At 53.2% G+C, this 22,143-nt stretch overlaps 2 protein-coding genes across 2 annotated transcripts in view; both read left to right on the top strand.

Moving 5' to 3' along the window:
• The window catches only part of BMP8A (bone morphogenetic protein 8a), a 43,809-nt gene continuing 21,666 nt past the window's right edge, over positions 1-22,143 (top strand). Inside the window, exons 1-3 of the mRNA XM_070786783.1 lie at positions 1-337; positions 16,871-17,060; positions 17,485-17,633. Of these exons, the coding sequence (XP_070642884.1) occupies positions 1-337; positions 16,871-17,060; positions 17,485-17,633 (676 nt within the window). The remainder of the gene's footprint in view (positions 338-16,870; positions 17,061-17,484; positions 17,634-22,143) is intronic.
• LOC109557109 (succinyl-CoA:3-ketoacid coenzyme A transferase 2, mitochondrial-like) lies at positions 19,604-21,391 on the top strand. Its single transcript, XM_019958440.2, has one exon. The coding sequence runs from the start codon at positions 19,619-19,621 to the stop codon at positions 21,170-21,172; it is 1,554 nt and encodes a 517-aa protein (XP_019813999.2). The 5' UTR covers positions 19,604-19,618; the 3' UTR covers positions 21,173-21,391.

Genomic DNA, 22,143 nt, shown 5'->3' with positions numbered 1-22,143 from the left:
ATGGCCGCGCGCCCTGGGCCGCTCTGGCTGCTGGGCCTGGCGCTGTGCGCGCTGAGCGGCGGCGGCATCCCCGGCCCGCGCCCACCGCTCGGCTGCCCGCAGCGCCGCCTGGGCCCGCGCGAGCGCCGCGACCTGCAGCGCGAGATCCTGGCGGTGCTCGGGCTGCCCGGGCGGCCCCGGCCCCGCGCGCCCCCCGCCGCCGCCCTGCTGCCGGCGTCCGCGCCGCTCTTCATGCTCGACCTGTACCGCGCCGTGGCCGACGACGACGACGAGGACGGCGGGGCCCCCGAGCGGCGCCTGGGCCGCGCAGACCTGGTCATGAGCTTCGTCAACATGGGTGAGCGTGGGCCCCGGGCGGGCGGCGGCGACCCCGGGGGAAGGCGGCGGGCTGAACGGCCCTACCGGGGCTGAGCGCGAGCGGCAGGGGCGTGTGCGCCACCTCGCGCAGGGGGAGCGCCTGCTGGGGGCGGGGAATCACCTTGTCGTGGACAGGGACCTGCGGCAGGAAAACCTGCCCGGCTCAGGGCAGCGAAGTCTTAGGGATGTGGGGGTCGGTGAGCTGCTGGACCGACAGGGACGCACGAGGAATGTGAGTCCCTGAGGCGTGTGCCTTCACCCGCCCCCGAACACCCCCGACGGTAAGATCCTGTAGTGTTAGGTGGACGCGGGTAGTGCCAGGAAGACAGTCCGGTCCTGGCGAGACAGGTGAGTAAACAGAGGCTGTGATGCTGTCCCTATGATAAGGGCGGTATGAAGAGCAGGACAAAGTTCAGCGTGGAAAACCCTGTCACGTCATCAAAGCACCAGAGTTGAGGTGAGGACCCAGATGTCCTGAGCCCACATTTAGCAGCCTCTTGCCTGGGTCACCTAGGGGTGGGGGCAGGGGAGGGGAAGGCATAGACTCTGAGTTCAGTGGGGCAGGGACTGTGGTCTTGTCACCCTGGGCTCGCATCTGGGACTTGGCTTGTCATGGAATGAGTGTCCAGCCCCAGTGAATGACCCGATGGGCAGTTTGGACCCCCTTTGTTCTCCCAGGCAAAGCCCAGCTTTTCTTCTCTGCCGAAATTATACTCCAAAGCATGAAACCATTTACCCTTAAAGTTCTCAAAGATCACGTTGTAATCTAAATCACGTAACTAAACTCTCTTTAATCTACATTCATGAACATAGGTCTCCCATCAGCTTTGCTTCCTGCCTGGGGCCAGTGAGGGGCATGGATCTAGGCTGCGGCAGACACCAGGCTAGACCTGGGGACCAAGGACCATAGCTCAGGCCCAGGTGGGGAGAGCTGTGGGACCCAGAGCAGGGAGAGGCCCCTGGCCAGGGCCACCAGCCTCCCTTCACCTTGTAACCCCCCAGCAACCCTGTTGGCAGACATGATATTCATCCCCATCTCCCAGATGAGGACAGTGAGGCTCAGAGAGGCGGTGTCTTGCTCAGGACAACGTGACCTCTGTGTGGCTGAGCCGGGACAGGCCCAGGTTGTTTGGCCTTCCATCCCGGCCTCAAGGAGGTAACAGTTCTGTGTCAGGAGGTCAGGCTTTCATGGTGGAAAGAGCTGTCAGAGGGGTTTTGGCAGAGGGGCCCAGGGGTCAGAGTGACAGCAGATTTTGTGAGTCTTCAGCCATTTGCTTCCTACCAGCAAAGAAGAGGGGACAATCTGCGAGGCCTGTCCCCCCAAACCACAGCTGGTGATGGGTTCAAGTGGGAGAGTGAGCCACAGGAGGCAGCCATTAACCTCTGCTGAGATCTCAGTACCAGCTCAGGACTTGGGCTGGTGGGTTCTAGATGCCACCTCCCTGGTCAGAGGTGGGGTGGGGGACTGGGGACAGAGCCATCCATATGTGGAACTGAGGCTGGAGCTCTGTGCTGGGGACAAGCTGACTCCGGGCACAGGACCAAGAAGAGCTGTGGATACAGCCCCCCTGAGAATGTCCCCATGGGAGCCCTCCATGTGTGAGTCACCACCTAGCCCAGGTCCCTCTCTCCCCAACACCCCCTGGGGCAAGGGGTACACGGCCCTGGTGGGAACTGCTGCTGTGAGTGAGCAGCACCCTGAGCTCAGGACCTGGTTCCCCTCCTGCCTCTGCTGTGTGGTCCTGGGGAAGTCCCTGCCCTCTCTGAGCCTCAGAGCTCTCCTTGTAAAATGGGGCTCCTCATGTCTGTTCTCAGAGTTGTTGTGAGATAGGTTGATAGAGCAGAAGGTCAGCCCCCTTTTAGGGGGAACCCAGCCCTGGTCAGTGCTGACCCCAGCCTCTCACAGCTGCTGCTCAGCCTTGGTGTGGATGTGTGGAAATGTCCCACCTGTCTTATAGACACGTGAGACCCAGAAACAGATTTTTAAAGCCATCCAAAGGTGTTCCTACCAGTTTTTTAATAAAAACAAAGACTTAAAGTACCATAGGCCTATAAATGTAGCAACTTGTGAAGCTGTTTTACCAACCTCATTCCATGGGCTCAGAGAAGTTAAATAACCAACCCAGGGTCACACAGCACATCCATGACGTCATTGAGGCTAAAGATTCTAAATTCGTTTCTTCCCACGCCACCTCTGTGTGCTTCCATGGAGATCTAAGACTTCTGATGCTGTGGATTAACAAGCCGATCTTTGTTCAGGGTAAGCCTGGTCTGTGGGCAGGTCTAGCCAGCTGTCAGAGGGCCTTCTTTCTTTATTCTGATGTACTAATTGCACTAGTAAAACTTCTTCAGTTGGAGCAGTTTAAGTGGTAATTATATGGGCTGATGTGGGGATTAGGCAGCTACCAGCGTTGTTTCCTCCTTTGGAGGCCCCTGGCCCTGGGCCCCTGAATGTCCGCGGGCCCTGAACCACCCTGGAGTCTAACAGCAGAGTCGCTGTGGCATCAGCGCCCACACCGAGGCTCCCACACCTGTGGCCTCCAGCTGCCCTCTGCTGCTGGCCTCACTGGCTCCTGAGAGGCCAGGCCTGGGGCTTGCTGGGCCTTGACCATCAGCAGCACCTGTAGGACCCAGAGGCCTGGGCCTCTCAAAGACTTCCTTCCACGGGTCGGGCCTCTGTCCGAGGAGACACTTCAGGGGCCTACTGGAGGTGTCACTGCTGGAGCCTGTACTGGGGGCCGGGGCTGCGGTCAGAGCCGGGTCCCGCCTGGCCTGCCTGTCAGTCTCTCCCTGTGGACTCTTGGCTCCCACTGGCCAGAATGTAGTGATGGGGCCGGGACCTCGAGGAGTGGACAGAGCTGGTCTCTGGTGTCGCCTGAGCTCTGGGGAGGAGATCCTGAGCTGGGAGGCAGCACCCAGGGTCTTGGCCCTCCTGGGCCTGCCGTGGATTCCTGCACGTCCCTCCCTCATCTGGTCCCTTCTCAGCACACTGCCCACCCCTCCGCCCAGCTCAGGTGTGACCGGCTGCACCCCGAGTGTCTCAGGCTGGCCCGGCCCCTCTGGAGAGAGGCAGGAGAGACACCTCTGGCATTTCTCCTGAATCCTTCCCCACCTCCTGTCCGCGGAGCAGCGGTGCCCATGCTCCAGACTGAGAAACTGAGGCACACACAGCACTGCAGGCTGACGTGTCGTCAGAACTGAACGGGACCGTCTTCTCCTTTGTTCTGACCTTCCCTGAGCTGGGCTCACTCATTCCCGCGGTCCCGGGCAGCTGAGGAGAGGGGTGTGAAGGAGCTGAGCTCTTGGGTTCGGGAGAGGCAGGGCTCCGTGGGAGTGAGGGGCCTGCCCGGGTCCTGTTCAGCCCCTGACCTTGAAGCAGTGACCCCTCACCTCCATGAGCCCCGGGGTCACTTACTTTGCTTCCTTACTACAGAGTTCTTTCATATTTTCCTGAATGCACTCCACAAATGGTCATGGGGCGCTTGCTCTGTGCCGGGCTCCATTCTAGCTCCTGGAACATAAGAGGGAACGAAACAAAGACCCTCCTTGTGGAGCTGATCTTCTGGTGGGAGACACATACCTGCACCTCAGCTGCAAGGTGACTGTCACCTGGTCCCCACAGTGGCGCCCTCCCTGGGCATCAGGAGGGGGTGGACAGTGTGAGGACGGGCAGGATGGGCTGGGGTTCTGACCCGGCCTCAGAACTTGCTTCTTGACTCCACCTCCTACTCTCAGTGTGGTCTGCACTCTCCAGTCCACCTCTCGGAACCTCCGTCTCCTCCTCTGTAAACGGAGATACTCATGGTACCCACCCTGGAGGCTGTTCAGGGACTGTGTGAGCCGCCACCCAGTGACGACCACATGCCGAGACCCTCCATGTCTGACCTTTCATCTCATCTCACAATTACAGTCGCATCTTTGTTTTAAAAGGCTCAGAGAAGCTAGGTGGTCTTCCCAAGGCCACACAGCTGGTCATCTTCCTGCCTGTGTATCTTCTGCTCTTGTCCTACACAGAAGTGGCCTCTCCCCCCGGCCCAGGGCCCATGATTAGGTTCAGTGCATGCTGCTAAGTTGAACTGTGTTGAATGTATGTTGTAAACCGAGAGTCCTATTTTTAAAGTGTCTTTATTGTTTGGGGATTTACAGATAAAGCATGCTCACTGTACAAAATTCAGTTTGCAGAGGAACATGTAGCATGAGTGCCCCTGGGAACCCTCCTCCTACCAGCCCATCCCCTCAGGCAGAGCCGCTTTCTGATTTCTATCACCAACCAGTCCTTTGATCTGTTCTCGAGCTTCATGTGAATGGAATCATAGTCCATACTCTAGGTCTTTCACACAACAAATTGTTATTGAGATTCATCCATGTTTTGTTGTGTATATTGTTTGAATATAAATGAGTTGTCTGGCATTGGGAACCATGCTTATTTGGGACATTTGGGTTGTTTCCAGTTGTGCATAGAACTGTCTAAATATCCTTGTATATATCCTTGTACACAGGTATACTAAACCTGGATTTCCATCCTGACTGTGCCACTTGGGAGCTGCAAGACATCACACAGCTTCATTTTAAAGTCTCTGCACCTCATTTCCTTCGCTTTAAAACAAGGTTCATAGGGACCACCTCCCAGGGTTGTGTAGGATCTGTGATACATGCACGCGGGTCAGATGCACGCCTGTCACACAGTAGGAGCATAATATATGGGAGCTGATGTATCACATCCTGTTTCTGAGCCCTTGCTCACATTGTACCCTCTGCATAGAATATACTCATCTCCATTTCTTCTAAAAAGGAATGGGCAGGGGTTTCCATAAATCTGACTCTTCCTACCCCGCTCCTCCCAAGGGACAGACTGCTTCCATGATCAGAACCCTCACCCTTGATCACTTGTATTTCTTAGGATTCTGCCTATATGATCTGGGGGCACATTTAGCCTCTTTCTGCCACCTCTCCCCAGGAAACTATAAATAACCTGAGAACAGCGACCAAACATGAGTCTCATGGCAAACCAACCCCTCAAACAAATCCCGTCCCCCCACCCCTGTGCGGCCAGCCTTCAGGGCAGACTGGCCACGCAGAGGGAAAGTGGAAGCGGTGGGAGGCAGGGAGCACCGAGAGCCAGGGGAAGGAGACAGAGCAGGGCCAGCCTCCCCGTCTGTGCGGATCACACTCCGCCTCCCCCCACCACTGCCCCACCCCCCGCCCCCCGCCCCGGGACCTGAGTCCCTGCAGGGCCCTGCCTGGAGGACCATGGCCTCAGGAGGTCGCTCTCAGGCACCTGTTGATGGAAGAACCTTGTGAACAGGTGACCTCCCCATCCCAGTATTGCCACCAGAGCAAATCTGGGGCCACTTATATCACATGGGCTCCAAGTCTGCAATTCCACATGAAAGACCCCTAACCTGACACATGATGCCCGGCGATCCTCTGCCCCACTGGGCCTCAGTTTCCTCATCTATGCAGGGTGGCCCCAAAGGCCTTTCCAGCTCCCACCAAAGAACATGCCCCCTGCCCTCCCCGCCTGCTGGTGGCCCCCCACCGCCCACCCTGGGGGTGAGGCAGGCTTAGGAAGGGAGCACACGGCCAGTCCTCACAGGCACGCACTCCCCGCAAGACAGAGGGCGTGTGTCACCATGACCACAACCTTCTGGAAAGCCCCACAGCTCAGGTCTTTCCCGGGTTGACCTGGAGGAGCTGCATCCTCCTTGCTCACATCTCCTGGGATCTATTTTTGGCTGTGGTGGGCTTGATGTGGTGCGGCAAGCGGGTGCCCCTTTTAATTTGGGCTCTGAAGCCAGCTGAGGTCTGGATGGTAATTATGAGCATGGAGCCATTTATAGAAACAGGTCCTGAAAAAGTCAGTAATGAGAACTGACTAAAAATGCCCCAGAATGAAGCAGCACTGAGATTCTTGGGTGGGAGGGAGCCCTTTAGGAGGCAGAACCGGGAGGTGATGGAGTCTGCAGCTCCCCTGGGACGTGGGACCGTGGAGACTGGGTCTTGTCTTAGGTCTGAGGGGCCCCTTGGCCTCGTTACCGGTGGGACCAGCCAGACAGGCCCAGCCTGTCCGCCTCCAGGGCCCCAGGGGAGCCTGTCCTTCTTGTCGGACTGTGAACAGAGGCAAGTCCCACAACAGAGTGAGAACATGGGTGGCTTCAGATGGAGGCCTGAGGTGACCTGGAAGCCACTCAGCTGGACACTGGGTCGCTGTCCTGGAGACCAGGAGCCCTTGGGAAGAGGGGCCGGACATCCCCTCTCTGGGCCCTGGGGACATGAGGGGCTGGACGAGCAGACCGCCAAAGCCTCCCGTTTCCATCCAACTGTTCAGTCTCTGCCTCCAAATTGGTCACCGTCCAGAGGACAGATGAGCCAGGGATTGGGACCCTGGGACAGGGAAAGAGAGAGATTGGCAGGGTGATGTGTGGGATCAGGGGAGGGCAAGGGGGCTGTTACAGCTGGACCGAGAAGAAAGTAGCCTTCATACTTGATGGGATGGGGCAAACCCCGGGAGAGGGCTTCAAGGAGGGTCTCCGGGGAGGGTGTTTACACCAGAGGGCCCAGGAGACCATGAGGATGAGCCGGGCCAGCTCGGGAGGCCTGGAAGCAGAGCCAAGCTTAAGACCCTCCCGTGGGCCCTGAGGGGCTGGGGAAGGGCTCGAGGGCAGGAAAGATTGTCTGGACAGTTCAGTTCAGTCGCTCAGTCATGATCCGACTCTTTGCGACCCCATGAATCGCAGCATGCCAGGCCTCCCTGTCCATCACCATCTCCTGGAGTTCACTCAAACTAACGTCCATCGAGTCGGTGATGCCACCCAGCCATCCCATCCTCTGTCGTCCCCTTCTCCTCCTGCCCCCAATTTCTCCCAGCATCAGCGTCTTTTCCAATGAGTCAACTCTTCGCATGAGGTGGCCAAAGTACTGGAGTTTCAGCTTTAGCATCATTCCTTCCAAAGAAAGCCCAGGGCTGATCTCCTTCAGAATGGACTGGTTGGATCTCCTTGCAGTCCAAGGGACTCTCAAGAGTCTTCTCCAACACCACAGTTCAAAAGCATCAATTCTTCGGCGCTCAGCTTTCTTCACAGTCCAACTCTCACATCCATGCATGACCACTGGAAAAACCATAGCCTTGACTATACGGACCTTTGTTGGCAAAGTAATGTCTCTGCTTTTCAACATGCTATCTAGGTTGGTCATAACTTTTCTTCCAAGGAGTAAGCATCTTTTAATTTCATGGCTGCAGTCACCATCTGCAGTGATTTTGGAGCCCAAAAAAATAAAGTCTGACACTGTTTCCACTGTTTCCCCTTCTATTTCCCATGAAGTGATGGGATCGGAGATTGCATTTTCCTTTTTAAAAATTTTATTGAAGTATAATTTATTTATAATGTATTAATTTCTGCTGTACAGCAACCTGATTTAGTTATATATACACATGTGTCTTTTTCAAGTTCTTTTCTCCACTAGGTTATTACAGAATATTGAGCAGAGTTGGCTGGGCTGTACAGTAGGTCACTGTTGGTTATCTATTTTAAATATAATAGCATGTACATGTCAATCTCCAGCTTTCACTCTATCCCTCAAACTAATGTTTCCAATTCAAGCTTAGGATTATAGACTTTTACTTAAAAGCTTTTTTTATATTTTATTTTTCTATTTTCTTTTGCACTGAATAATTTGGTCCTAACGACATTTATATGATTGTTGCTGTTGTTCAGTCATGTCCGACTCTTTAATAGGTATAGAATAACATCATCATCATAGCAGTGTGCTTACTGAAAAATTAAGATTTATTTTTAATTTTGTCCTTAAGCTATTCTACTAGGGATATACAGTCAGATTACTCTGTTTGAAAATTACTTGAAATAATTCCTCACTGTGTGCTTAAGCCACCAACTCAATACACCCACCATTTGTTTACTTTATTTTGCATTTTAGTGTTGGGTATTACTTTTCGGCTTTATATTTTGACTTATTTTTGTTTTATACTTATGTGAAATAGTTTACAAAATTTACAAAGCAAGGGACATTAGGAGAGACCTAACTTCCATGCCTGTCTCGTACACTATGTCTCTGTTCTCTTCCTCCCACAAAAGGTAACTACATTTTTTAATGAATTAATTTATTTATTTATTTATTTTTGGCTGTGCTGGGTGTTCACTGCTGCTGGTGGGCTTTCTCTAGTCGCAGCAAGCAGGGGCGACTCCCTGGTTGCAGTGCCAGGACTTCGCATTGCGGCGGCTTCTCTCCTGGAACACAGGCTCTAGGGCCCCTGGACTCAGCAGTTGTGGCACGCAGGCTCAGTTGCGCTTCGGGATGTGCAATCTTCCTGGACAGGGATCAAACCCATGTCCTCTGCATTGGCAAGTGGATTCTTTACCATTGGACTACCAGCGAAGTCCAACTACTTTTTTTTTTTTAATTGAAATATAGTTGACATACAATAGTATGTTAGTTTCAAGTATACTACATAGAAATTTGACATTTGCATACATATGAAGTGATCAACATAAGTCTAGTAACCTTTTGTGTGCATACAAATTTATTATAAAATTACTGACCATATTCTTTATGCTATACATTATACCCCATGTCTTATTTATTATAACTTCAGATTTATACCTCTTAATCCCCTCCATCTATTTCACCCACTCCCACTATTTTTAATACACTTATTAGTTTGTAGTTTGTCTCTCCATTTAAAGAATAAAATTGCATATATATGTATATATGACATGTATGCATTTTAATAATATTTATATTTTTTAATGTATTTATTTCTTTTTGGTTGCCCTGGTTCTTCCTTGCTGCATGGGCTTTTCTCTAGTTTCAGCAGGTCTGGGCTACTCACTAGTTGCCGTTTGCAAGCTTCTCATTGCTGTGGCTTCTCTCGTTGCGGAGCACGGGCTCTAGGGCACACGGGCTTCGGCAGTTGTGGCACGTGGGCTCAGTAGTTGCGGCTCCTGGGCTTCTAGAGCACACGCTCAATAGTTGGGGCACACAGGCTAAGTTGCTGCGCATCATGTGGGATCTTCCCAGATCAGGGATCTAACGGTGTCTCCTGCTTTGGCCGGCAGCTTCTTAACCTCTGTGCCATCACGGCTGCTGCTGCTACTGCTAAGTCACTTCAGTCGTGTCCAACTCTGTGTGACCCCATAAACGGCAGCCCACCAGGCTTCCCCGTCCCTGGGATTCTCCAGGCAAGAACACTGGAGTGGGTTGCCATTTCCTTCTCCAATGCATGAAAGTGAACAGTGAAAGTGAAGTTGCTCAGTTATGTCCGACCCTCACCAACTCCATGGACTGCAGCTTCCAGGCTCCTCCGTCCATGGGATTTTCCAGGCAAGAGTACTGAAGTGGGGCCACCAGGGCAGCCCCTAATATTTGTATTATGACATGTTCTTAGATAAAAGGCATATTAGCTGTACTGTTCCCCTTATTTCTTTTTAAAATAAAACTCTCCTCTGGAGATCACTTTCTTGCAGAATATAGATGATCTCTTTGTTCTAATTTACAGCTCTTTAGCACCCCATCATGAAGAGGTACCATGGTTCGTTTATTCCATCTCCTACTGATAAACATTTGGATTGTTTCCAGTGTTTTTCTGTAACATATTACAAAATTGGGCTATAACAAATAGTCTTGTATGTACATCGTTTTGTGTTGCACCTTTGGGACAATTTTTAAGAAGTAAGATGTCTAAGTCAAAACATGTACCATTTTGCTAAATGTTGCCAGATTCGCCTCCATGGGGATTATTCCATTTTGCCTGCCTGCCTGCCAGCAACTCATGAGTGCTTGGTCTCATCTTCAGATCAGATCAGATCAGATCAGTCGCTCAGTCGTGTCCAACTCTTTGCAACCCCATGAATCGCAGCACGCCAGGCCTCCCTGTCCATCACCAACTCCTGGAGTTCACTCAGACTCACGACCATCGAGTCAGTGATGCCATCCAGCCATCTCATCCTCTGTCATCCCCTTCTCCTCTTGCCCCCAATCCCTCCCAGCATCAGAGTCTTTTCCAATGAGTCAACTCTTCGCATGAGGTGGCCAAAGTACTGGAGTTTCAGCTTTAGCATCATTCCTTCCAAAGAAAGCCCAGGGCTGATCTCCTTCAGAATGGACTGGTTGGATCTCCTTGCAGTCCAAGGGACTCTCAAGAGTCTTCTCCAACACCACAGTTCAAAAGCATCAGTTCTTCAGCGCTCAGTTTTCTTCACAGTCCAACTCTCACATCCATACATGACGACAGGGAAAACCATAGCCTTGACTAGACGGACCTTTGTTGGCAAAGTAATGTCTCTGCTTTTCAATATGCTATCTAGGTTGGTCATAACTTTCCTTCCAAGGAGTAAGCGTCTTTTAATTTCATGGCTGCAGTCACCATCTGCAGTGATTTTGGAGCCCCCAAAAATAAAGTCTGACACTGTTTCCACTGTTTCCGCATCTATTTCCCATGAAGTGGTGGGACCGGATGCCATGATCTTCGTTTTCTGAATGTTGAGCTTTAAGCCAACTTTTTCACTCTCCTCTTTCACTTTCATCAAGAGGCTTTTTAGTTCCTCTTCACTTTCTGCCATAAGGGTGGTGTCATCTGCATATCTGAGGTTATTGAGATTTCTCCCCGCAATCTTGATGCCAGCTTGTGTTTCTTCCAGTCCAGCGTTTCTCATGATGTACTCTGCATATAAGTTAAATAAGCAGGGTGACAATATACAGCCTTGATGTACTCCTTGTCCTATTTGGAACCAGTCTGTTGTTCCATGTCCAGTTCTAACTGTTGCTTCCTGACCTGCATACAAATTTCTCAAGAGGCAGATCAGGTGGTCTGGTATTCCCATCTCTTTCAGAATTTTCCAGTTTATTGTGATCCACACAGTCAAAGGCTTTGGCATAGTCAACAAAGCAGAAATAGATGTTTTTCTGGAACTCTCTTGCTTTTTCCATGATCCAGCAGATGTTGGCAATTTGATCTGTGGTTCCTCTGCCTTTTCTAAAACCAACTTAAACATCAGGAAATTCACGTTCACATATTGCTGAAGCCTGGCTTGGAGAATTTTGAGAATTACTTTACTAGGTCTCATCTTGCTGCTGCTAAGTCGCTTCAGTCGTGTCTGACTCTGTGCGACCCCATAGACGGCAGCCCACCAGGTTCCCCCATCCCTGGGATTCTCCAGGCAAGAACAGTGGAATGGGTTGCCATTTCCTTCTCCAATGCATGAAAATGAAAAGTGAAAGTGAAGTCGCTCAGTCGTGCCTGACTCTTAGCAACCTCATGGACTGCAGCCTACCAGGCTCCTCCGTCCATGGGATTTTTCAGGCAAGAGTACTGGAGTGGGGTGCCATTGCCTTCTCCAAGGTCTCATCTTAGAGTGTCTTAATTGAAAGATTTCTCCAAAGTACCACATCTAAAGTAACACCACACTGAACTGGAACTATAACTCCAATTTTTAAGATAGATATATCCAGAAAAATAGAAATAAATACGGACATATGTTTATGCATGGGTTAGGATTTGTTGTTGTCATTCAGTTGCTAACCCATAGAGTAAATTAAATGTGCATGAACCCATAATGATAGAAATAAATAAATGGATAAGTATGGGAGGAAGGATGAGTCTTCTTTTCAAAGAAATTCCAATTAATAAATGTAGAGGGAAAGAAGGAAACAGAAAATCACTATTGCAGATAGTGCAGTAATAATTGCTGCAGGCAAGAGCCACTCCTGGTGCTAAATTAGTGGGCAAAAGTGTGGGGGAAAACAGGGTATATGTACAAATCTCAGAGTTTCTCCCTCAAGATATTTATCATTTCCAAAAGAAAAATAATGACATTAGAGTGAAGATATGTGGCAGATACCACCTTAACCAAAGAATTAGTAATCACTAGTAATAATACATGTTGACATTATGTCGTTGGATTTGATGTGCTCAGAAGGGGACGTTATATCCATGGTATTCTTCTCCAAAATCTGTAACTTCGATTTAATAATGAGAATGCGAGAACACATCAGATAAACCCAAACTGAGGGACCGTCTACCACATACCTGACCGATGACCTTCATAATGGCAAGGGCATGAAGGACAAAGAATGGCTTAGCGCTTGTTACAGGTCAGAGCAAATCAGGGAACCCTAACAAGGAAATGTGATGTGGGATCCAGGATGGAGTCTTGGAACAGAAAAAGGACATAAGTGGGAAAACTGGCAAAATTCTGGAAGGGTCTATAATGTACTTAATAATATTGTACCATCAGTTTCCTGGTTTTGAACACTATGCTGTGGTTTGGTTATGTAAAATGTTATCATGAGGGAAAGCTGGGTAAAAAAATGGAAAGTCTTTTACTGTTCTTGCAACAATTTTTCTCTCAATCTCAAAATCAAAAATCACTACAAAATGAAAGTTGAAAGCATAAAGTGACCCCACATACCCTCTTTTCACCCCCTCTTGCTGTCCTTCACAGGGCTCCTCGCTTACAATGAGTGTCTGTCTTCGACCTGATTTCCCCACTGTGCGTAAAACTCGGCGGGCGCAGGGGCTGGCCTGTCTTGTGGACTGCAGTTTCCCCAGTGCCCAAGTACTGACTTGCGTACAATAAGCACTGCCTTCAAATGTGTTGCATAAATGAATTAATTAATGTTCCCAGATATACCCAGGGGAAAATGAATAGAAAATGAGTGTTCTTAGAAAACCTCCAGAGCGTGAGAAGACAGCATAGGCAGGGGTCTTCTCCCATGTGCCCAAAGGCGAAATTATGGGACACTCCACCCCCATGCAAGATTAGGAATTCCTACCCTAGATTCTGCAGATGGAAAGAATAATTTACTACCCAGAAACCTTGCTTCAAACATCAGCAGTCCCCCCCAGGACATTCACAGAGACAGGATTCCTGGCAGGACTTATCTCAGATGGCCAGGAGCCAGAACATAGGTCAGGCAGGGACCACCTCCCGCCCTGCAGCACGCCCACCCGTCCCCCTCGCTGCCTGTCTGAATCTGCCAGGGGACCCGGGAATGAACTTCCCAACTCCACAACCAGCAGCAAATTTTACCGGGAAAACCCAAGAAATCACATTGTACAGACCTTGGCCTTTCCCCTAAATTCCCTCTACAGAGCACCCCACAGCTGCAGCGGGATGGGAAGCAGGGCCAGGTCAACTCCCAGGTGGGGAGGTTATGCAGTTTTTGGAGCACGGGATGGTGGCGGGGCACTGCGGTGGAAGGAGCCCAGAGGAGAGCCCGAACTCCTAGGTTCTGTCTCCACACATGCATGAAACTGGGAGAAGACTGTCTGCAGTGATCTTTCTTCCTTGAGCTCTGATGTTCTGGAATCATCAGCACGTTCATAAAGAAAATGTTGCTTTATGCCCGAGCCAGAACACAGTGGACGGCCCCACTGGCGTGGCAGGGGGCCTCCCTCTCCTGGCCTGGGCATCTTTGGGAGATTCCAGACCTTGGTTAGAGGGGAAAGTGGAGGCTGGGCATGAGTGTGCACTGATAAGGACATGCTCCTGAATAATCAGATAGAATCATGTGCCGGGCCAGAACCAAGTGCGGCCACAGAAGCAGACAGGGCTTCGGACCCTTTCATTTCATTTCTGTATCAAATGGTCATTTTGTAGATGTGGATTCTGAGACCCAGAGGATCAAGTGTCTTCATAAAGGTCAGACAGGTGGAAAGGAGACTCTTTGAAGCCTCCAAATACCTTTCAGTTGCACTCATGTATTTTTATGTGAATCTTTCATTCCGTAATTTATTTAGAATAAAGCTGAATGTCTGTCTTTCGTCTTCTATGGCTCTTGAGTCACACATGAAACCCCCATTGGTGCTGGCAGGATGTTCTTACTTTGTTATGTCTGTTAGGTGAGGAAATTAGGGGTCAACACCCCTCCCACTTCCTAAGGCATGGCCATCGCTCCTATCCCATGATCCCTGCTCTTTACAAAGCCCTTTCACAGCCCTGTGTGGATAGACCCTAGAACCTTCCCCTCCCTTCCCAGATGAGCAGACTGAGGCCACCCACAGGAAGTACCTGGTTGCTGACAGAGTCAGGGCTAAGACCAGAAGCCCCAGGTGGAGATCAGAGCATCTACCCCGCTCAGTGCTGTTTTAGTGGCTAGAGCAGGAGCAGCCAGCCCGGGAACTACCATATGGGACATCCAAGTCTCAATAAATGCTGCTCCTTAACACTGGCATCTGAGAACCATCTTCCCTAATCCACAGAAGCAACTGCTGCAAAGCCATACATCCACAGGTTCCAGCAAAGAAAGCGGGGCGGGGCAGGCCAGGGTGAGGGGAGGGCTCTCCTTTGGCTCGTGACAGTAATATCTAGTTTATTGCCTCATCTCAGAAGTTGTATCTATTTCTGATGAAAATCATTTTCCTAAAAATGTCCCACCGCCAGCGCTTGCCTGGAACAGCTGGGGCAGGCAGTTTCCTGTGCGGGAACCATGGGGTGGGGGTTGGGTGGGCATCGCTTTCACAAACCCACAGCACAGAAGCTGGGAGCTGAGGTCAGTCCAGGGGAGCAGGGCTCTCTGGACCCAGCACATGTGGGCCCCCAGGTCAGCAAGGGAGGGAGGCCACAGAGCTTGGTGCCCACGGAGCTGGCAGGTCCGCGGTTGTTCCCTCAGTCCTGGATCCAACGTGAGTCAGTGTCAAGCCTGCAGACAGGTTCCCAGGGACCCACCTGTCAGCCCCCTCTGTGCCTTGGGGGCAGATACACCTCAGGATGCTTTGAGAGGGGTCCGGCACAGGGCATGGCTGGGCGACCCCTTTTCATTCTTGGGGTCACTCCCTGGAACAGCCAACAGCCTGGACCTATTTCACCCTGCAGATCAAGGCTGCTTCCATAGCCACGTAACAGAGGTGGTCTCTGCAGTCACCTAATCCACGGAAATTGTCCCCAAAGCTGTGTATGTGTGTGTCTGTAGGGAGGAGGGGATTCATGTGGTGATATTCATGGCGAGCATCCCTCGGTGAAGGTCCGGAACCCTGCCCTCCACGCCCTGCCTGTGTGGGAGGACCTGGATCTGCCCGTGTCATGCTGCCCACGAAACAGCCTGGCTCTGGGTGGGCATTTGCTGCGGGTCCAGCCCCCGTCAGATGATGGGGGTTCTGTTCCCTCCTCCCTGGTCTGGGGATGAAAAGCCCATCTCCTTGCCAAACACGTGTGTCCACTGGCCCCGCCCAGCACAGCTGTTTGCCCATCCCTGGACCAGGTCCCCACCGCGAGGACAGGAAGTGCTCCCACATCCGCCTCCAGCACCAGCCTGGTGACTTGTGGTCACTGAGTCCAGTAGCCAGAGAGAGAATTTTTAAAAAGACTCACAAACATGTAATTAAAATCTCAGTGTTGGTTTTAGGGAAAGGCTGAGGGCGGCTCCCGCCCCGGCTTTGTGGAAACACAGATTTTTAGTGTTTGAAAGTGACAGGAGGCTAAGTGAGATGCCCTAAATATACTGTCCTGGGCATTTCCGGCAGCTGGGGAAATGTGGGGTTTACTCCACTCCTGCGGTCTCTCGCCCAGACAGTGAGAGCAGCCCCGCCACCAGCCCGTCTCGGGTCCCTGCAGTCTGGGCTTTACCCTCGCCTCCACACACAGCTTCCACTCCACCCTCAGACCACGACCCCCTGCTGCCCTGAACCCTGGCCCTCCACTGGTCAGAGCACAGCCCACGCTCTGAGGCCAGGATTCCAGCCCTTGCAGCTGGACCACAGCCAGACTCACACCACGAGCCCCAGCTCCGCACACCTGTGTGTAGAGGTCCCCTCTGCCTAGAAAACCTGTCCTCCCAAGACTCCTTCCCGTCCTTCAAGGCCAGTCCAGGTGTCACCTCCTCCAGGAAGCCCCCTCAGATCACGCCATGGGACCCTCCAGTTTCCCCCGCCAGCATTTCCAGGAGCTGTCCCCCTACCGTGCCTCTTCCTGGTCTTTTCTCTCAGATCCCTCTCCCTCTTTCCTCTTGTTCCTCTCCCCCTTTGCTGGGTGTTATGACTGTTTCTCCCTGCTGGTGCCATTGTCCCTCAGCTCTAGACCTTTACTAACGCTGGTCCCTGCCTCTGTGGTTTCTTCTCCCTTGACATCATGGCACATCCACTCTCACCCCCAGACCAGCTCTGAAGTCAGCTACACGCCCAATCTCGGAGCCCTCGTCTCACTTAAATGGATTCAGCTATGTCTCTTTTCTGCCTTGGGTCGGAGTCTGTCTCCCCAGAGGAGGGACCTGTCCTGTACCCCATCTGTGGGTCCAGTAGGATGCTGAGCGGGGCAGGCTGGGTTTGGGGCCCGGGGGCCAGACGTGGACGCTGCCCTGCGGCACTGCCACGTGCCGAGTGCTGAGCCAGGCATCTCACCACACAGCTCTCGGAGCCCTCTGAGCACCCAGGAGACAGAGCTGAGACAAGCCTGTTCTCGAGGAGGGAGTCAGTCCCGCCCAGACTGCCCAGGCCCCTGGCTCCCTCCCTGGAGCCCGAGCCCGAACCTCGAGTGACCGCCAGCCCCACTCTGTCTTGCAGTGGAGCGCGATCCCGCTCTGGGCCACCAGGAGCCCCACTGGAAGGAGTTCCACTTTGACCTGACCCAGATCCCGGCCGGGGAGGCCGTCACAGCCGCGGAGTTCCGGATTTACAAGCTGCCCAGCACCCACCCGCTCAACCAGACGCTCCACATCAGCATGTTCGAGGTGGTCCCGGAGCAGTCCAACAGGTGCCTGTCCCACAGCCCCACACACATCTGCTCAAATCTCTGTCGGAGTGTCTGGTCCAGCCAGCCCTGGGGTGCATTTCCCAGAAGACAGAAGGGGAGCTTCCTGGGCAGCCCACCCTCAGAGAAGAAAGATGTTTGGCCCAAGGCCTCGTCTCACCACGGGGACAGGCCAGCATCAGTCCTGGATTCAAGTCCCGTCTTGGCTGTGGGACCATGGATGGGTCACTGAGCTCCTGAGCCTCAGTTTCCCCATCTGTACACAGGCTCTGTAACATCTTTGTAGAGTAGACAGTGAGATAAGGCCTGGAAGGCACCCAGGCCAGAGCCAGGCGGGTAGATGCCCCACTAACGGTCCCCCGGTGGGCACTGGAAACACAAAGGCAGCTGTGCCGGCCCTCGGTTAATTGTTCTTTCGTGTCCACAGGGAGTCTGACTTGTTCTTTTTGGATCTTCAGACGCTCCGATCTGGGGACGAGGGCTGGCTGGTGTTGGACGTGACAGCAGCCAGTGACCGCTGGCTCTTGAGCCGTAACAAGGACCTGGGACTCCGCCTCTATGTGGAAACAGATGATGGTAAGACAGGGCTCAGCATCGAACCTTCCCCTGGGGGCTCCTCCAAGGAAGCTGCTGGCAGCAGACACAGCTGGAGCCCCCTCATTTGGCCCCAGAGGGCTGGCCTTTCTCAGTGGAGGGGACTCAGCGGGTAGGGGGTAAGGGTCCCACAGTGTGGCACAGCGGGAAGCCCCCTACTGGCAGAGATCCTCTCCTTCTGCAGCACCAAGGCTAGAGCTGCTAAGAGTGAGTTCAAGTTTTCTCTCCCCAAGAAATGGGAGAGTCTTTCTACTCTACAGAGCTACCTTTTGCCCCAGGAGTTTCCATCATGGGCAGGGTGAGGGGATGTGCCCACACCCTTAGACTCCTAGGCAGAGCCCCGGGTATGGATCTGGATTTTGCAGCCTTCTTAGTCAGTGACCTTGGCAGGTTGCTTGCCTTTCCAAGTCTCAGTTTCCTCATCTGTAAAGTAAGGATTCATGCTTTCATTCATTCATTCAGCAGGTGTTTGCAGGAGAGCCTCTTTTATCCCAGCAATGGGACTAGAAATGCTGAAGGTAGGCCCACGTTGGTATGTCTGAGCTACAGCAAGGGGCCACCGTGGCTGGAGCAGAGGGCCAGGGAGCGACTGTGAGGAGGCTGAGAGAAGGGGTCAAAATATAAAGTATGAAATCAGTATTATTTTATTTAAGAGCAATGGAGGCTGGCAGAATCTGATTCAGCTTTTTTATAAAACAACCCTCTGAGACGCTCCCCCTCAAGGAGGTGTAGCCTCTTCCCCCACTTCAGTGTGGGCTACACTTAGTGACTTCCTTCCAAAGTGTGCACAGCCTGAGGCAGTAACTTTAGGGGGGAACCTGAGCGGCACCCCCTCAGCCAGGTACCTGGGCTCCCATGAACACCTCATGTAGCTCCCAGACACCCTTGATCTGACAAGATGAGAACACTTCACCTCCGTGGTCTTTATCCTCGAAACCCAGAACCCCAGTCTCACCATGAGAAAAACACCAGACAACCTGAAACTGAAGCACGTTCTACAGGAAAAAAGACACTAATGGAGAAGCGAATGAAATCCGGGTCAGTCATGGTGTTTAGTAAATAATAAGACTCCAATATTGGTTCATTAGTTGTAACAACGGTACCACAGTCGTTTAAATGTTAACACTTTCCAGGTGAAACTGGGTCTGAGCCTATGAGAACTCTCTATGTAATCTTAGAGTATTTTCTCTGAATCTCAACTATTGTAAAATGAAAATTCCATTTATCTTATGTGCAAAATAAATATCCTCTGATCAGTGGGGAGAGTAGACTCTGGGGGACGGAAGTGAAGTCAGAGAGGCCCCAGAGCCTCACAGGGTCGAGGTGGGAGCTGGGGTGGGGGAGCTTGTCCAGCGGCAGGGAACGGAGGCGGGTGCTTGGAGGAGGCGCTGGTGACAGGGCTGAGCCAGTGGCTCTTTTTAACAGGTTTGGTGTTGTTCTTGCCCGAGGTGGGGACAAACAGAGGAGCAGGTTTGATGCAGGAAAGCAAGAGGTCTTCGGCGGGGCTGTCGTTGAGGCCCGGCTTGACATCCGTGGAAATGTCGTTTCTGGACGGGGAGTGCTGGGGACACAGGTGTTGGAGCCCGTGCCCCAGAGGTGGAATTCTGGGGGGTGGGCTGCGACGGGAGTAGCGCGCCTGGGAGGAAGGGTGGCGATGGAGAGAGCAGGAGGCCGGCGCCCAGGCTTCCCGGGAGGGACGTCGCCTCGGGGTCTCCGAGTCAGGCCCGGGATCCCTCTGGTCCTCCAGATGATCCAGGCGGTCCCGCCTCCCGCCTTCGCGGCCCGGGAAGCTCGGCCCCTCGGGCCCTCGGAGCGCGGAGACGGAGCGGAGCGGCGGGAACCGGGCGGGCGGGCCCATCACGGCTGGGCGCCCCCTGCTCTGTGACGCGCGGGCGGGGACGCGCGGTTGCCTCCTGTCCCCGCCTGTCCCCGCTGGGCCCGGAGCCCGAGCCGGAGCGGAGCGGACGATGGCGGCCCTGCGGCTCCTGGCGTCGGTGCTCGGGCGCCGGGTCCCCGCCGGCCGCTCGGGGCGCGCGCTGGCGAAGGGTGGCGCGTGCGGCTTCGCCTGCAGCGCCCGCGCGCGCGTCAGGTTCTACACGGACCCGGTGAAGGCCGTGGGAGACATCACTGATGGCTCGAGGATCATGATCGGGGGCTTCGGGCTCTGCGGCATCCCGGAGAACCTGATAGGGGCGCTGCTGAAGACCCGCGTGAAGGACTTGACTGTGATCAGCAGCAACGTGGGGGTGGAGAGCTTCGGTCTCGGCCTTTTACTGGGGACCAAGCAGATCACCCGCATCATCTGCTCCTACCTGGGGGAGAACTCGCTCTGTGAGCACCAGTACCTGGCGGGTGAGCTGGAGCTAGAGATCACGCCCCAGGGCACCCTGGCCGAGCGCATCCGCGCAGGGGGCGCCGGTGTGCCCGCCTTCTACACCCCCACGGCCTACGGGACCTTGGTCCAGGAGGGAGGCGCACCCATCAGGTACTTACCAGACGGCCACATCGCCATCCTCAGCCAGCCCAGGGAGGTGAGGGAGTTCCGTGGGCAGCACTACCTGCTGGAACACGCCATCACCGCTGACTTTGCTTTGGTGAAAGGGTGGAAGGCCGACTGGGCAGGAAATGTCATCTTCAGGGCCAGCGCCAGGAACTTCAACGTGCCCATGTGCAAAGCCGCCAGAACCTCCGTGGTGGAGGTTGAAGAAATTGTGGACGTGGGGTCCTTTGCCCCAGAAGACATCCATGTTCCTAACATTTATGTAGATCGCATAATACAGGGGGAAAAATATGAGAAAAGAATTGAGCGTTTAACCGTCCGGAAAGAGGATGATGAAATTTGCACGTCTTCAGATAACATAAGGACACGGATCATCAAGCGGGCAGCTCTTGAATTTGAGGACGGCATGTACGCCAATCTGGGCATCGGCATCCCTCTCCTGGCCCCCAACTACATCAGCCCCAACATCACCGTGCACCTTCACAGTGAGAACGGGATCTTGGGCTTGGGTCCCTTTCCATTAAAAGAGGAGGTGGACGCGGACCTCATCAACGCAGGCAAGCAGACAGTCACCCTTCTTCCCGGGGGCTCTTTTTTCTCTAGCGATGAATCATTTGCCATGATTCGAGGGGGGCACATCAACCTGACCTTGCTGGGAGCCATGCAGGTTTCCAAATACGGTGACCTGGCTAACTGGATGATACCCGGCAAGAAGGTGACAGGCATGGGGGGTGCGATGGATCTGGTGTCCAGTTCCAAGACACGAGGGGTAGTCACCATGGAGCACTGCAACAAGGCCAACGAACCCAAGATCGTGGAGAAGTGCACCATGCCACTGACTGGGAAGCGGTGCGTGGACCGAATCATCACCGAGAAGGCCGTGTTTGACGTGCACAAGAAGACAGGGCTGACCCTGATGGAGCTCTGGGACGGCCTAACAGTGGAGGACATCAAAAAGAGCACGGGGAGCCCCTTTGCCGTCTCCCCGAGCCTCAGACCCATGCAGCAGGTCAAAATGTAGCCCGAGAGTGAACCTCGGTCCCCGAGCGTGCGCTTCTGCCGTCACCTCCCAGGACTGCATTCCAAGGAAGCCACAGTCACATACCAGCATACCAGCATCTGGCCAGCTTTGTCCTGCCATCCCAGGCTGGCTGCCCCTGGATAGCCTAGGTTCTCTCAGGAGAGACGTGCCTTTGATTAAAAATTAAAGGAAAACAGAGACACTGCCTTGTATGTCCTGTGAGTTCTGAGAAAGCTGTTTCCCTCACCCTCCTCACTGTCTGTGATATTGTTACTGAAAATGCAACTCCTTGTGCCTGATGCACAGTGAGGCCAAACAATACTAAAACATTGGAGTTTGGAACAAAGAAAGGTTTATTACAGGGCCATGCAAGGAGATGCATGGCTCATGCCCTAAGAACCCTGAAAACTTTCAGCAAAGCCCTTTTATAGGCAAGGTGAGGGGGGGTCCTGATTAGTTGTTACAAACTTCTTGGTGACAGATCCTTTGCTCTTAAAGTCAGGTCATTGTCAGGTAAGGATGTTCCTGTAAGTCTCTACCAAATGAATGTTATTCTCTGCCCTGACAAGAAAGGGAAAGGTCCCAAGGCACAACTTTCACCCTCCAAGGTCTCAGTCCTGGCTAAGAGGAGGCAGATCTCAGTTGGCAGCGCCCTGAGGGCCAGGTTCCCAGACTCTGCCCAGCTATCATCACTGAAGGAGCCAGGCACCCAATCCAACCAGCTCTCAAGCTCCTCAGGCCATCCAAAGAGGGGGGAGATCAGGTCCCACAAACTGCGACCCAGGCAGACTGCCACTGCTATCTGGCCACAGAGACAAGGATTGGGGAGAGGTTCACTGCTGCCTCAAGGCCTGGGCCAAGGCTAGTTGATGGCCTTGGTGAGGGCTCTGGAGCCCTGCAGGATACAGCCCTCAGTCTGTTCCCTGGGCACGCCGGCTCACCTGCTGGCCCAAGCCTGGGTGAGCTGGAGG

The sequence above is a fragment of the Bos indicus genome, chromosome 3 (genome assembly GCF_029378745.1).
Source record: "Bos indicus isolate NIAB-ARS_2022 breed Sahiwal x Tharparkar chromosome 3, NIAB-ARS_B.indTharparkar_mat_pri_1.0, whole genome shotgun sequence".
NCBI lineage: Eukaryota > Metazoa > Chordata > Mammalia > Artiodactyla > Bovidae > Bos > Bos indicus.
Note: the sequence above shows the minus strand (reverse complement) of the source record. Positions and strands in the feature narration are given on the sequence as shown.

Excerpts from the sequence above, each read along its gene's own strand:
- LOC109557109 (XM_019958440.2), top strand. The coding sequence starts at position 19,619 with ATGGCGGCCCTGCGGCTCCTGGCGTCGGTGCTCGGGCGCCGGGTCCCC.